The sequence below is a fragment of the Centropristis striata genome, chromosome 2 (genome assembly GCF_030273125.1).
Source record: "Centropristis striata isolate RG_2023a ecotype Rhode Island chromosome 2, C.striata_1.0, whole genome shotgun sequence".
NCBI classification, from domain to species: domain Eukaryota; kingdom Metazoa; phylum Chordata; class Actinopteri; order Perciformes; family Serranidae; genus Centropristis; species Centropristis striata.
The window spans coordinates 18,185,850-18,201,986 of record NC_081518.1 but is presented as its reverse complement, the minus strand read 5'-3'; the positions used below and the strand labels follow the sequence as shown (position 1 = coordinate 18,201,986).

Genomic DNA, 16,137 nt, shown 5'->3' with positions numbered 1-16,137 from the left:
AATCTCAAAACATTATCCTTGCAAACTTCCTCAACTTCATTCTATTGCAAATTTTGTCTTCACATCTGCTACCTCTGGTCTGTTGAGCAATAAACCAATCACCCCCCCCCCCCCCCCCCCCCCCGTCATTTATAACTGACTTTAGAAATCTAAATAAACTCTATCTAATGTTAACATGCTTGCACATCTGTGTACATACAGCATTGTTTCATACGATACGATATGATACGAAAACTTTATTATCCACTGAGTGGAAATTCCTCTTTGGTTTCACCATAGACATGTCTCAAAACAACACAATAAATAGTAAAACAATAAAGAAAAAACATCTCAAGGATAGAAAAATATAAATAGCCTACAGCAATGACTGTACTTCACACATCACCCATTCAAATACAAAATTTCATAAAAGCACACCATAGTACAATGCTTCAATGCTACCAATGATTTGGAAAAGTTCAATTTTTTGATTATCCCTTAAATCTAAGGACTCTTCTTAAGGCTTACACAGTAACTGGTTGTACTATGATGTCAGTTACATCAGCCACACAATCTGCACCACTTTATGCCTGTAGCCCCAGTTTGTCATTGTCACATTTTCTGGCATTCAGATACTCCAGTATATGTTTTACAATAGTCCAGTGGTTCTCAAATGGGGGTACACGTACCCCTGGGGGTACGTGAAGGTACTCCAGGGGGTAAGTGAGATTTTAAAATATACATTTAAAAAGCAGCATCCATGCAAAATCCTTTTAAAATAATTATTTAATTTTTTGGGGGGGAAAATATAAGTATAAGTTCATAAAATGAATTTTATATTCAGTAGGCTATTCATCTTCATGATCCTAAAAACCCAGAGTGTCCCCCATACCAGGATGGTTGGACCCAACCTGTCATATGCCACCTGGCATCACCTGTCAATCACAGTAAAACTCAAAGATGGAGTCGTGGTTGAAGCGTAGCAGTTATAGTTTTAAATGGTTATATGCTCACTGTTTTTACTACATTAGTTTGAATCACTACATTTTAGTGATGAGAAATATTTGCAATAAATTTAGTCATGGATTATTAACATTTAAAATGTTTGAAATTGTTTTTTTTTTTCAAATGTTTGAATTTTGTATGTGTTTATCAGTTCCAAAGTTTAATAAATCAGACACTGATGGCACAGCGCTCTGTTTTTAAGGCTTTTTTTTTCCAACCAAAAATGCTTTGCCCAGGTTAGGGGGTACTTGGCTGAAAAAATATTTCACAGGGGGTACATCAGGTAAAGGTTGAGAACCACTGGATTAGGCCATAAATTGTCAATTCGGGGCGGCAGGGGGGCCACAGCAAGTTGGAGGGAAGCTGAGGGAAAATTATAAAAATAAAAATAAATGCATAGGTCAATCACTATTTGTTTTAGTATAAAATAATTTAAAATAGTATATAACATTTCAAAATCTAATTTCCCATGCCATTCCTTCTAATTACCTGCCAGTCAAAACATTGATCTTACAGTTTTGTTCCATTCAGATTGTTCACTAAAACAGCCCTTCTCAGGGTCTTGAATGATCTGCTAATTCACAGTGATGCAGGAGATTGTTCTATACTGGTTCTGTTAGACCTCAGTGCCACATTTGATACTGTGGACCACCCTATCTTGGTTGAGATGCTCAGGCAGTAGGTGAGAATCGCAGGATCAGCTCCGGAGTGGTTCTACTCTTACATATCAAACAAGATTTTTAAAGTCACTGTTAATAATTTTGCATATAAAAATATAAATTGCCTATGTCTGGACAGAGTCTGGACGCCAAATGTAAATCATGTTCTACTGTTGTAATAAACATTTAATTGTGAGCTGTCTGACTGTCTGTGCTTTGCTACTAACCTCAGGCATATTTAGTGCACTTCAAAGTAATCATACATCATGTCAGGCTGTGTCTGCTGCTCTCTGGGAGTTTTGGTTTACAAATGTAACCCCTCTTTGCTCCTGGACTTTCCCACTGACAGGATAGTAGACCATGTAGGCTGGGCTGTTAGGCTGGGCTGTTCTAGTCGTACCTGACAAGAGATTTCCTTCTCACACATTGAATCAAGTTTTCTTTTCTTTTGTTTATGGGCATAAAATATTGACCAAAACTTTTGCATCCATGAAATTTGAGGTCATCTTCCTGTCAGCATTAATTAGGGTGTCTGTTTTGTGACAGTTTTGTTTTCCTTGCCATTGTAGCAAGAAAAAGTATGTGAACCCTTTGAAATGACCTAGTTATTTTGCCTTAATTTCTCATAAAATGTGATCTGATCTGCATCTAAGTCCCAAGTATAGACAAACACAATGTGCCCTTGCTCATCTGGAGGAAACTGGCGCGTATGTGAGAATCATGTTCTTTGATTTTTCAAGCGCATTCAACACCATCCAACCCAACATACTTAAAAACAAGCTCACAGAGATGGGAGTGGATCTTTCCTTTATCTCCTGGATCACAGACTACCTGACAGGAAGGCCACAGTATGTCAGGTTGGGGAACTGTGTTTCTGGGACATGAATGAGCAGCACAGGGGCTCCACAAGGCACTGTTCTGGTTCCATTCCTGTTCACACTGTACACAGGGGACTTCAAATACAACTCTGAGTCCTGCCACATCCAGAAGTACCCCTGAAGACACTGCTATTGTGGCGTGTATCAGGAATGGACAGGAACCTGAATATAGGGATCTGATAAAGCCTTCAGTGACTGGAGTCACGAGAACTATCTCCTACTGAACACCTCAAAGACTAAGGAAATGATCAGAGATTTCTGCAGGTTTAAGTATTAAGTGTTATTATTTAAGTATTCAAAATATTATATAGATGCATCCATCCTTTATATTTCTTTCAACCAACATCAAATGTCATCCTGTAAAATACAAGATTTTGTACAGAGTGTCATCATTTTTATGTTACATCAATAACAGTGAAAACATTTATGTATAGTGTTATTATTTAAGTATTCAAAATATTATATAGATGCATCCATCCTTTATATTTCTTTCAACCAACATCAAATGTCATCCTGTAAAATACAAGATTTTGTACAGAGTGTCATCATTTTTATGTTACATCAATAACAGTGAAAACATTTATGTATATATTTTTTTCACCTTTTCATCATCCTGCTCTTTTTTGTCAAATCTTGAAACCAATATTTAACATTTAGGACAGATTCGAACCTGCATCTGTAGGCAGATGTAAACTACTGGAGAATCTTACAACCACCTCAGACTGGATTGTGATTATTATAATTAAGGTAAACTATGCATGTAATAAGGGAAGTTAATGTGGTATAAAAATAAACAAACTGATTTTTAACAACTGTCGCAGTCCTGCTCTGTGGATAGAAACCTCAAAACTTTTTGTGTATTTATTTTTAATTTTCACATGTTCAGTTATCCTGAGGCTTTTGTTTTCTAGATATTTTATATTTATATTATTTGGATTATCCAGGGGTGGGAAGAGCATTGAAAATCTTTAAATAAAAGTATAATTACTTCTATAAAAAATCACTCATGTAAAAGTAAAAAAAAATATATATATATAGCATGTAAAACTCAAGTAAAAGTAGGAAAGTATTTGGTGAATAAACAACTCAAGTGCAAGTTACTTGTTTAAATATAGTCTCTTTAATATATAGTCATTTTAGGCCAGTAAAAGTCATATTTCAAGTCTTTGGTCCATAATCTGAATTCAGCCTAAAGTGCTGAAGCCAGGTTATGGTTCAAGATTAATTTCTTGAAGTCTTTGGTTATGAGTCTGAATCACATCTCTGGTCTATTCTTTTAAATTACAATTAAATATAACATTAGCTGTGTAGCAGGTTATAATAATAATAATAATAATAATAATAATAATAATAATAATAATAATAACAATAATATAATAATAATAATAATAATAATAATAATAATAATAATAATAATATAATAATAATAATAATAATAATAATAATGTGCAACATGGTTATTTCTAGAGAGTGCACTTTGCATGGTAATATTTTCTTTAAAGAATTATTGTGGCAATAACACAGGAACAGCTTGTTGTTGAACGGAGAATGGTAAACCTACGTATGTGATAAATAACAACTCGTAACTTCCTGAGTGAAAGTAAAACTCAGTTTCACCGGCAACTTCCTGTTTAATGAAGCCATTCTCCATGTGCCACCCTGCAGTTCTTTCAGAATTAGTTTTTAAAGTCTGCAGTAGTTACCTACTTGTGTAATTAGCTATTTACAGAAAAACAATGAGCCTATATGTGATGCCATTCTAGAGTCAGGAAAAACAGGTTATTTAAGTGATGTATCTGGCAAAGAGAGTGATGATCAGGCACTGATTGTACCTGAACGTAGATTATTTTTTACGTATTAATGTACAATGCACCACTAACATTCAGGGAAGCTTTAACCTCATCTAACTCAAATGTCTGGGTTAATGTGATGGATGAAACGGTAAATAGACTGCACTTACATAACGCTTTTCTAGTCTTTGTGACGACTCAAAGCACTTTACACTACAGACAGCACAACCATTTATACTGGTGGCCCAGGCTACCCTAAACCATGCCTTCTGCCACCATTGGGAATTCATTCACACACTAGCCGTGAGACACAACACACACCTGCCTCTCAGTGTCTTACCAGCATTTCTCAATGCTGTAATTTCTGTTTCTTTAATTTAATATTTTTCTCTAATGTTTGCAATCTATGTTTTGAAAAGTAAAGAATTCCACCCAGTTTCACAACTGAATGAAATCACTCAGTGTTTCTGCACATAGACTGCTCATATCAATACATTTTGGGTGTGTCAGCTGAGTATTTTTCCGTTTGCTCCCCTGTTATAGCCTTACTGTGAGAGGGCATGTTGTACTTTGGAGTCTGGGTTTCATCTCCCAGTTTGTGTTTTCTGGTCTAATAGTGACATCTTGTGGATGTTGGGGGACACCACCAGAGTTGAGACTTCCTCATCATACTATTTTAGGGGTGTCCTTAAGCAGCAGAGAAAACATACAGACATTTTACACGAGCCATTTCAGTTGGATTTCTAAAAGACGTCCTCACAGAGATATAAGAAATGATCACTGTGCCAAACAGGTAAGTGTCAGGAAGAAGAACAGAACAGCATTTTATTAAAAATAGATAACGAAGAAGAGAAGTAGAGACAATACAGACTCACCCCCTTGTTTCTACTTTCACTTTCTCTCTCTCTTTATTTGAAATACAGTTCATAGTTCAGACAGCATCGCAGGTCATTAGTCTACAGTCAAAACTTTAAAATGACCCACATATTGTTTTGTTTTGTGAAAGATGTGTGTCCGTTTCCAAAGACCTCGTGCGGTTCGATTGCACTGTGACCGTTTTCCGACCCAATTACAGGAAATAATTGAAAACGCAATTCTGAGTTTATTTCGTGGTTCGTTTACTTTTCTGCACTTTGAAAGGATCCAGAATAAATACAAAATGAGCTAGAAGTACCAATTTCACTCTGATTCGGACACTGCGGTAGCCTGGGTATACCCATACTGCCTTGCGCACTCAAATTTTATTTCGAACCTCCATCCAGTCTGGAAACCAGAGAGGTTTCTTAGCCCTGTTTTAGGGATCCAATCACAGAACGGGGAGGGACGGCAAGACGATGACGCATACTACTCGGCAGACGGAAGCTTGTAGTTTTCTTACAGATCCAACATGGCTGCAGCAGACGCGAAACTCTCTTTAGCTGTAGATGGTGTTTTAAATAGTTTAGAGCAAAAGTTGAAAGGCGAAAGGTCTCTCGCCGGCTCCGCTGTCCCCCGGCTCGTAGCAAGATCACCGGCGTTACGCCGGTGATCTCACTACCCAGAGACCCGCAGCAGCTTGTTTATTGCCCATAAAATCAGTGGATGCGTGTGGCTGAATGACATGAGGGGGAATAAAGCGTGAAAATAAATAATCTTGCAGAAAGCGAGAACTGGAGAAGAAAAGCAGCAAGCAACACTCTCTCACAGACACACACACAACAAACATCAATTCTGTCGCTCTACATATGTCATGTGGTATAACTGATACGATACATACAGACGCTTTTGATAGACATTCTAAGTGCCCAATAAACGGCTCCGGAGGATCGTAATCCACGCCTCCTCTACAGAGAAATGAACGGCTGGTTTCCAGAATAATCTCATTTGTGATTAGTCTGGAGCTGACATGAAGGAGGAACACTTTACTGTCACTCTTTCTCACTTTTTTTCAGAATAAAACTCATACCTACAGAGAGGAGATGAAGTATTAACTCTACATGAACACACCACATGAATAATTAAATTGCATCACGCCGACAATGTATTTGTTGTGTTGAACAATCACATTTTTAGTTTTAAACAAGCTTTTGAAAGATTTCTAAAATATTTATGTTTTCTCATTTTTATGACCAGGGGGTCTAATAAATTTGTGAAGCGATGTACATCTTTACTAAAGAGTAGAGCCCGACAGATATATCTGTTGATGGATATGTTCAGATATTGACCCATTAAAGGAATATCAATATTCATTGGTATCTGTGTTCATGTTGTCTGATATACGGCAATATGAAAACTTATTTTAACGCAATATATAGGGAAAAAATACTTAACGTTATTTAGACATGTTGGTAACTTTTATTTATTCTTAATTTTCTCAGTTTTCTCATTTCTGATATCAGTTGACAGTGTAATATATTGTAGGCCTATGTTTACCAAAGGATGGAGTTCATTGGAGTCAGTTGGCTCAGCCCAATGGGTGGTCGGTTGTGCAGGATTAGGAGAACCAGGGGTGCAGCAGAATCTGCTCCAGAGTGCCGCGCTCCTGAGGGTTCACAGCCAAACACACATCCAACAAGTCCTGGCAGTCTGAGAAGAAAGCAGAGTTTAAGCTGCAGTTCTTTGGAAAATGGAAGGAAGGAAATAACTTTTCACACTATAAGTACCACAACTCAGGACGGTATTGAGGCTTCTTACCTTTGGACAGCTCAGTGTTTATGGTAATTTTCTTGTGAAGGAACTCCAAGGTGGTGAAATTTTTGTAGCTGTCCACCAGTTCATAGAGCAGAGCGCCCAGCTGCCAGACTGTGCTGGGGCCCGCCTCATATGTGCCAAGCCGGTAAAACTCTGGAGGGATGTAGGCATCGGTTCCTACAATACACAGAGAGAAACATATCATGAGTAAGATTGACTGATCAGTCCAGAGATCAACTGATGGATGAAGAGCAGAGGCCAGCAGCGTACCAGAGAAGGAGCGGTACGGTATCTTCTTCACCAAGCAGCCACATCCAAAGTCTATGATTCTCACACGAGGGACATCCGAGCTTAAATCAACGAGGACATTTTCTGCTTTAATGTCCCGATGGAAGACTCCAAGAGAGTGCATCTTAACTGCTGCTTCCACCAGCTGCTTCATGATGTTCTGAGACAGAGATAAAGAGAAACAGATGAGTTGGAGCAGAGCGGAGAAGGAAGTGTAAGGAGACACTTAAACCATTATGGGACAGTTTTGCAGCTTTCACACAAAAACGTTAGTGATTGAGTTTGGTTTAGGGCTGCACGATTTGGGGAAAAAAACCCCATTATCATTATTTTGCACGTCACTGCTGTGTGCATCATCGATTAGTGTCCTCTGGAAACACTTTCCATTGTGTATGAGCTTCTTGCAGTGCTTTTTCTAACCTGGCGTTAATGGTGTAGTGGGTTGTAAAGTTGGTTATTTTTTTCTAAATGCTACACATAAAGATGTTTCTTAATTTGCAAATTTTTTGTCTATTTGCTGCGTGCTGAGCTCTCAGGGCTGACGTACATTTTTCATTTTAGGAACCCTTTATAAAGGTGGATTACTATTAAGTGGTAACCAAATAGGTTAAGTTTGGTATGCACTGCATTGACGCCATTTCTAATGAGTACACTGTGCAAATACAGAAAAATCTGCATTCAACTTTTCCACATAACAAATACACACATGTAGTCTGGTGCGAATGATCCGCTAGATTGGAGCTAGTGTCAACAACTAGCGAATTTCGGGTCTTATTAATTTCTGCATTGGGTAGTTAATGTCATCTACATTATCATCTTCAGAGCATTCGAGACATATTGTCTTTTATTCAAAGGTTGAGGTTGTTGTTATGGTGTTTGTCGTACAAAATATGGATGTTGAGAAATAAAATGAATACTCTGGTGTGCACCAAAACAACTGGTCCGAGACCTCTTGCAGAGAGGGTCGCGGTCCGTTTCCAAACGGACCCTACTGCGGTTCTATTCCACTGTGAACATAAGCCGATCAGAATCCGACCCAGTAAAAGGAAATGAACCAAAACGCAGTGGATTGTGGGCCACCTGTGTCGCAGAATTTACTCAGATAATATTATAAAGATGAAATTTGTGTCATTCAGTTTCACTGAATGTGGTTTTCTACCACTGAACTAAAGCTAATTTGTCATTGCAGAATTATCATAATTGCTCAAAATAACTTAATATGTACCTTTGTGGTAGAAGCAGATTGTTGTAGGAGCATCAAGGCTCGCATTCTGATTATACAGCTGTCTGATCGCAGCTCGTTGTAAATAATGGATCAACACATTATTGACGATCCCGAGCCTCAACAGGAGCTCCTACTGAGCGTTTCTCTCCAAATTAGTTTGGTGTGAACACCAGAGCAGATTAAGGCCAGTAAAATTAAACACACTCAGTTTGTGCTAGGTTCCACATTGCTTTGTTTAAATTTTTTACCGCCAACTTTTCAACCAATAAAAAATAATAGTGTGAGTAGATTTCCAGCTCTCCACCTTCATACACGCCCCTCTTCAAATCTTTTTTTGTTATTTGGTCCGCTTATATTTCTGCACTTTGAAAGCAAACCAGACTAAATACAAAACAAACCAAATGTAGCAAATTTCACTCTGATTGGGACCAAGGTTATAATAGTTTTGGAATTTTCATTAGTTTTAGTTTAAATTTCGTTGTGAATTTTTGTTGTCAAATTCAGTTCGTTTTAGAGTTTTTAGAGTGAGTCTGCTAGTTTTAATTAGTTTTTATTTTTTTGGAAAATGCTTAGTTTTAGTTTAGTTTTTATTAGTTTTAGTTTTTTTGTAATGGGGTATTTGTTGGGTGCCAGATTAAAAAAAGTCACAATAAAGCTTTTATTTCCTTTGTCTGATCCATCTCAGCCCCAATAAGTTTATTAAGTCATAAAACCAGATAGATGAAATGGATTTCATATCAACCAAGAAGGTTTACATATGAAAAAAAAGTTGACAAAGACGAAAAACAAACTTTAGTTAGTTTTAGTTAGTTTTGTAACCACACAATACAGTTTCAGTAAGTTATTGTTTTTTGAAAAACTCTCGTTTTTATTTTTATTTCAGTTAACAAAGATGTTTTTTCAATTCTAGTTTTCATTATTTTGTTAGTTTTCGTTAACTATAATAACCTTGATTGGGACGAACCAAACGGACTCGGGTCTTAAAACTCTCCTCTGACACTGGCAAAATTCAAAATGATCTCAGTGCAGCTTTGAGGTCACCTCTTGCACACATAGACACAAAAACAAGCTCCAGCCAGCTCCAGTACCTTTGCCTGGTCTTCCCTCAGGAGACCATTGTTGTTTTCAAGGTAGGTCAGCAGGTCCTCACAAGGGACTGGTCTCTCCATGACAAGCAGGACCTCCGGGCCCAGATCATACCAGTCTAATAATGACACGGCAGCATGTTTCCCCAGTGACCCCGGTCCACCTGCCACTCTCAGCATGAGAAGCACCTCCAATGGCACCATGTGCGTCTTTCCATTTAAAACCTACAATCAACACAATGTTTCAGTATAGATGTGGGTGTTTGTGAATGTTTTTATAGCAAAGTTCAACATTGATTTTGGTGCTGAGACATCAGATCAAATCAGTCACCACTGGTCGAGTCTGCACAGCAGCTTTAGGGATGTGTTTGATCGCCACCTACAGGACACAATCACCACAACTTTAGTTGGTGCAGGGAGAGACGGCTGTGTGTGCATGTGTGATGTGAGAATAGCATATATTTATTACTTACTGGTAAGTTGTCAGTTTTTCTTTCTCCAGCATAAACCGTTCCGAAGCCGCCTTCTCCGAGCTTGAGAAGCTGCAGGTACTTGGCCTCAAATTTTTCTTCAAACACAAACACAGATTCATGTATTAATATGTTGAAACAAAAGATGAGCTTGATGGTTGAAATCAGTTGTTGTTAACCTGTGGTTCAGTAAAGTCTTCTTCTAGTTTTTCCCCCATTATAGCTGACAAAACTCGCTTAAAAGTCACAAACTTTTGCTTGTTTTGTATTAGTTTTCTTCAATCACAGAGGCAATACTTTGATATTTTGAGAAATACAATTAATTGCTTTTTAGCCAAAAAATTAGAGCCAAAGATACTGCTCTCATGTCTGTACGGTAAATATAAAACTATATATATTTAAAGCTCAATCAAGAACTAATTGAAATATACTTTAAAAAAAAAACATTGCAAAGTCACTATCTCTTTTTAATTTAATTATTTAAAGTATAGAAGGGATCCTATTCATTTTTATTTTGTCTCATTATTATACTTATTTACTTATTTTCTTTTTCATTTTGTCCAATTGTTTCATCTGTTGTTGCTGTTTTGCCTGTATTAATGAAATCAATAAATAGATTTTTTTTTTTTAAACATGACCTAATACCACCAGTAGCAGGTTAATTTAGCTTAGGACTAAAAGCAGGGGGAAAGCAAGAGCACATCTAAAGCTCACTAATTAACACTTTATATCTTGTTTGTTTTAGCTGTATAAAAAGGGTGAAAAAACATGTTGTAGTTTTCCTGGGATTGTGTGCTAGCCTGTAGAGTGCTGCAGTGTTGACGCATTTTTGTAAGCCAACCCATGAGTTAGAATCACCATGTTTCCCTGATTTTTTAAGCATAAATGTGATTGCCAGAGTAAATTGCAAGTGTTATAAACACTACAAATGACCTACACCACAGTCGTATGACTTCAACGACAACACCGTATATGTAGACAATAGAGGTGGGGAGAAAATCCATACTGCATAGTATCGCAATATTTTGCGTGGCAACATTATTAATGGTATTGATATTTAGCCGACGAGCCATCAGTATTTTCGCCATATTTTTTGATATACTGGAGATACTGGTTTCATAAGAAACTAGAATATCTAAGGAATCTATAGGCACCATGTGTCAGGATATCGTATATTTTGCGTGGCAATATTATATTGATTCATGGCCGCCAAGTATCGATATTCAGGAATATACTGGATTTACTGGTATCATATGAAACTAGAAGATCCAGGGAATCTATAGGCACCATGTGTCAGGATATGCTGTCGTAATAAAGCTGCAAAGTTAGGCTTTTTTTATGTTTCAAAGTTGAGTTAGTTAAAGTACATACATGTTTGATATCAGTTCAGTTTGACTGAATACTTTGTTGGTCAGTCTGTGGGTTTGACTCTCATTGTGGAGAAATAAAAAGACTGAAGTGAGATGAACTGACTGAGAATTTTCTCTTATTTGACAAAACAATTCTTGATTGAATTTAATTTTGTAGACACAAAATGCAGTTAAACAGTTAAATCGCAATATATTGTATTGCAATACTCACCATATCCCAAAATGCTTAAAATCTGGATAAAATATGTATGTTTACATATGTTTGGACGGGTTGATGGTCCTTTCATTGTCCTAGTACTTGTTACTCTGTTCAATAACAAATAAGTTGAATCTCATCAAAATGGTATTGTGGGGCCTCTGGTGATTCACACCTCTAGTAGACGATGACCTTTTTATATCCCCAACAAACCTCTGTATCTCAGTTAGTCACCAACCAGAGACTCACTTATCGGCTTATATTATGTTGTAGAAGAAAATCTCTCAAGCTTGTTCTAACCGTAGACCTTATTTCAGGCAACAAAACAAATCTAATCGAATGAAATTGAATTTAGATGAGGGACCCAGAAGTGCAAAATTGCTGACTCAGTTCTGGGTGTTAGGAGTCCTACTACACACAGTATATGCTCACACACTCTCCTCTCATTCTCTTTCACACTGTCAGTGTACCTCTGCTGGTCCTGACGGAGCAGGATGGCGTCTCATTGTTCTGCCGGGAGGTTGAAGGGCTGCAGGAGCTCGGGGAGACTTCACAGTCGATATCCCACCTCTTCGTCCTGGGAGACTCTGTTGCTGGCGGCCGCTCAGCACTGACCTCTTTCTTCCTCTCGGCTTCTCTGACTTCCTGCGCTGACACCTTGGTAGGTTCACCAGCGTTGGTGTCGTAGTTTCCAGTTCTCTGCCACTTTTCATTGGTCTCTCTGGCTGTCGCAGTCTCCACTGTCACCTCAGGGGGTTCGCTGGCACCCCTCTGCCTTTTTCTGGGTGGCTCTGAGTAATTTATGCTGATCTTGTGTTTGTTACTTGTCACCCTACAGTCGTCCCCCATGCAGTAGTTGGGTTCAGTAGTGCTGCCACTGCTCTCTACACATGAAATAAACCCAGATAACTGGTTCATATTGCATGATTTTGCAAAACTCTGTATTGTAAGTTCAACATTGTACATTTTTACTTTTTACTCCTAAAAATGTATTTCACAGCTCTAGTTAGCCGACTCATACTCAGCTGTGATATTTAAACTCTGCTTACATCTACAGGTGCATCTCAATACATTAAGATATGATGGAAAAGTCCATTTCCAGTAGTTCAAGTCAAATAGCCCCAACCAAGTGTTGAGTCATATAGATGGACATACTTTTCAGAGGGCAACATTTCCATATTAAACATACTTTTTAAAATTGGTCTTTTTTAATATTAAATTTTTTTAGACATTGATTTTAGGTCTTCCTTAAATTTAAACCATAATCATTATAATTCATAATGAAATGAATTCAGACATGAAATGTTTCATTCTGTGTGTAATGGATCTATATACTGTGGTATTTCCACTTTTTGAATTGAATTACTGACATAAATCAACTTTTCTATGATATTCTAATTTATTGAGATGCACCTGTACATTTAATTGTAATATTTTTTACTGTTCTGTAATATGTAGAATAATACGTAGCCATCAAGCCTACTGACTACCTTCATTTTTTCCAGTATATTTGGCTTATAATACTTTATTACTTTTACTTGAGTCCAAAAACACTGGACTTGTAACAGTGTTTTTGAAGAGTAGTTCTGATACTTTTAAGTGAGTTTCAAGTGATTACTAACTCTGATTTAGCACACAGCCTACCTGCAAAGTAACATTATCACACTGCAACTAAAGTCCAGCTGATAAAGACACTATATAGAGTCTTTCAAAAATGATTTATCAAAACAAGTGAAAAAAGTGACTACGAAGTCACAATTTAACTTGTTTAAAGAACTTTCTGTCTGTATGTTGAGACAAGTAAGAATAAACCAGGTATATATACATACTTAAATCAATATCAACAAAATTCACGTCTCTTCAAGAAGACAGGAACTTTCTTTCTACAGTGTATAAAAGCAGTTATTTAACAAGATTTCACACTCACTTGAACCATTCTCTGAGTCCAGAGAATAAAGAGTCTTTTCATCCATGTTGCTTTGTAAGAGCACTCGGTACAAATATTTGAGAAAATATTTCACTGTGATTATCAAGAAGTTGTGTGTCTCTCTGCTGATAATATGCGAGTGTGAGTGAATTATCATTTCTCTGAGAGTTCTGAGGTTCTGTGTTCTGATTCTGAAGATCAGGGTTCTATTCCGTGACATCACTAAGGGAACACATGCTGAAATAACTAGAGTGGCCAAAATAACTGCTAAAAACACAAAATAGTCCAAAAGCTAAATCAAAAACAATAAAAAGAGACTAATAATGATTATCTCTGGATTGTTTGGGCACTGTAAGCACAACATCATAATGGTGAATGTGTTAACACACATCAGATAGTTATGGTACAACATTAGCTTTTATTTGGAGGCGTTTTTCTATTCACCTGATGAATATAAGTAATGTTCTCTCTCCTTTAAGTGCTCATTTAGTCTCCACCAACTGAAAATTACTTTTCACCTTGTTTAATAAACTATTTACACTTTTATATAAAGAGACTTGCACATTTGACCTCAAGGTCACAAATCCGCCTCAAGGGATGGGCGTTTGTAAGAAACCTGCCAACTCGAGCATCTATCACATTAAGGATCAATTAATCAATTAATCGCAATTTTTTTATACATACTCCTTATAAATACTCCTCTTTATACATACTAAAACATGCATACATGGGGAAAATCATAGATATATATACAGTCCTATTCAAAAGCCTGTTTTGATAACGGACACTTTTATTTTCAAAGGACGAAAAGGGACTTCCTGTTGATTGTTGAACTAATGGTAACTCTAGTGAGATTAAACTGTAACGATAACGTCAAGGAGTTCAAAGTTTTATGTTTTAGCCCCCGAAAAGGCACAGTAATCTTGCATATTTAAATGTGTTTTGTGTTTACATAAGTTTTGGATCATTACAGCTAGCAATTCATGCTAATTTTTATTTTAATTGTTTTTGAAACTTTCCGTTTTGCAAACTGTAGCTTTATCTAACTTAATTCTCAGCTCATTGGCTTATTGACATTATTGATGTTTCAGTTCAATGAGCACTGATACGCAGTCAGAGATAAAAATTGAAATAGAAAAATACACAGATCGATTAAAAATTCCATGTGATCGATCAAATTCTTAACGACCATTAATCATCATTGATTAATCATTCCAATCCCTACTTTGTCAAATAAACTATTCACACTTGCTATCAAGACACTTGCACATTTGACCTCAAAGTCACAAATAGTTTCTACCAGAGGCATGGACCAAGTGTCCTTGTATTGCATGTTACAAGTAGGTCTCCAGTCTTTACACTCAAGTCCCAAGTCAAGACAAATTAAGACAAACGGGTCCTGAGTTTTGTGTTTTAAGTCTTAAACAAGTTGAATGCTCTCTTTACCAAAAGTAATGCCATTTCAATAACTTATGAATGCTTTTTAATGGGCAAAATAATTCACAATAATGATATTATTGCGGTATCTGAAGTGCTCTCAGTCAAATTCATCTTTAATCATGTCATGCTTTTTCTTTTCTTTTTTTCTTCAAAGAATTAACAGCTATGAACAGTGAAAAGTCAACCACATTAACTGATGAACAAAAAACAAAAACAAGATGCCTGATATTATCATACAACCTCAATGCCCAAAAGTTGGGACTTTGTGCAAAAGTTAAATAAAAGTAGAACGCATCAAATTCAGAATTCCAAGTGTAAATTTACAAAAGAAAAACATTTTTTTTTTCAGTTTGAACATTAAAAAAAACTAAAAACTAAATGTTTTTATTTGAATATATGTCATAAAGAATCATTAAATGTCACATTCTATTTCATTTACACTTTAGACAATGTCCTAATCTTTTAGGGATTGGGGTTGGATGTGTATTATAACTATGACATGAATTACATTTTGAAAATATTACAGTTATTGTCAATACGAGTATATTGTCACACAACGAACTGTGAGGAAATATGTTGAGAATGTACCAGTATAACTGTTCATTTAAGTGTAGTGGAAGAACAGAATAATAAATCAGTGTAATATAAGAATGTTAAACATTATTTAAGTTATCTGTTTGAGAAAATAGCCTTCTCAGAACTTGGTCATATCTGCGCAAAAAACATGCAAAATTCACATAAAAAGGTCTATTTTCTTTTTAGTTAAAAAATGTATTACATCAGCCTTTGAAATCATTTTCATGAATCCCACATTGGGCGGGCTCTACTAAAAAGAGGACTGTCCTATACTATGTTTGGTTAATGTTAAGTTCTAGTGTTTTTAAAGAAAACATTAACTTTCGATTATAATATAAGTTATTTTTGTGATTGATTTATTGACTGATTTCTTTCCCTGTCAACATGAATATCAGGTACCAAAGGCACTGAGCAGCTCATGGAGTCCATCATCAGTGGAGACTTTGAGACTTCTGTGTAAGTGTCCCTCTCTCATAGACTGCATATGGTTGTGTATAAATAATTATTACTTGTTTGACTGTCTGTCTTCTTAGTGATTGTAGTATCAACATGGTTTAGTCTGCCCTCACTTTTTACTTT

General features: G+C 36.5%; 1 protein-coding gene across 1 annotated transcript; it reads right to left on the bottom strand.

Annotated features, from left to right (window-relative positions):
- Positions 1–6,703: 6,703 nt before the first annotated feature.
- LOC131988671 (serine/threonine-protein kinase pim-2) lies at positions 6,704–13,588 on the bottom strand. The gene is made up of 8 exons (XM_059353857.1): positions 13,543–13,588; positions 12,086–12,499; positions 10,053–10,147; positions 9,911–9,958; positions 9,583–9,804; positions 7,252–7,429; positions 6,985–7,158; positions 6,704–6,876 (listed from the first exon to the last, which is right to left on the bottom strand). Exons 1-8 carry the CDS (start codon positions 13,586–13,588, stop codon positions 6,785–6,787), a joined length of 1,269 nt encoding a protein of 422 aa, XP_059209840.1. The 3' UTR covers positions 6,704–6,784.
- Between the last annotated feature and the right edge of the window lie 2,549 nt (positions 13,589–16,137).

Bases quoted from the DNA above. Each gene is read 5' to 3' on its own strand.
- LOC131988671 (XM_059353857.1), bottom strand. From the start codon at position 13,588: ATGGATGAAAAGACTCTTTATTCTCTGGACTCAGAGAATGGTTCAA. The intron at 7,430-9,582 runs GTACTGGAGCTG...TCTCTGTCTCAG, and splicing joins TGAGGGAAGACCAGGCAAAG to AACATCATGAAGCAGCTGGT. The intron at 6,877-6,984 runs GTAAGAAGCCTC...CTTTCTTCTCAG, and splicing joins AAACACTGAGCTGTCCAAAG to ACTGCCAGGACTTGTTGGAT.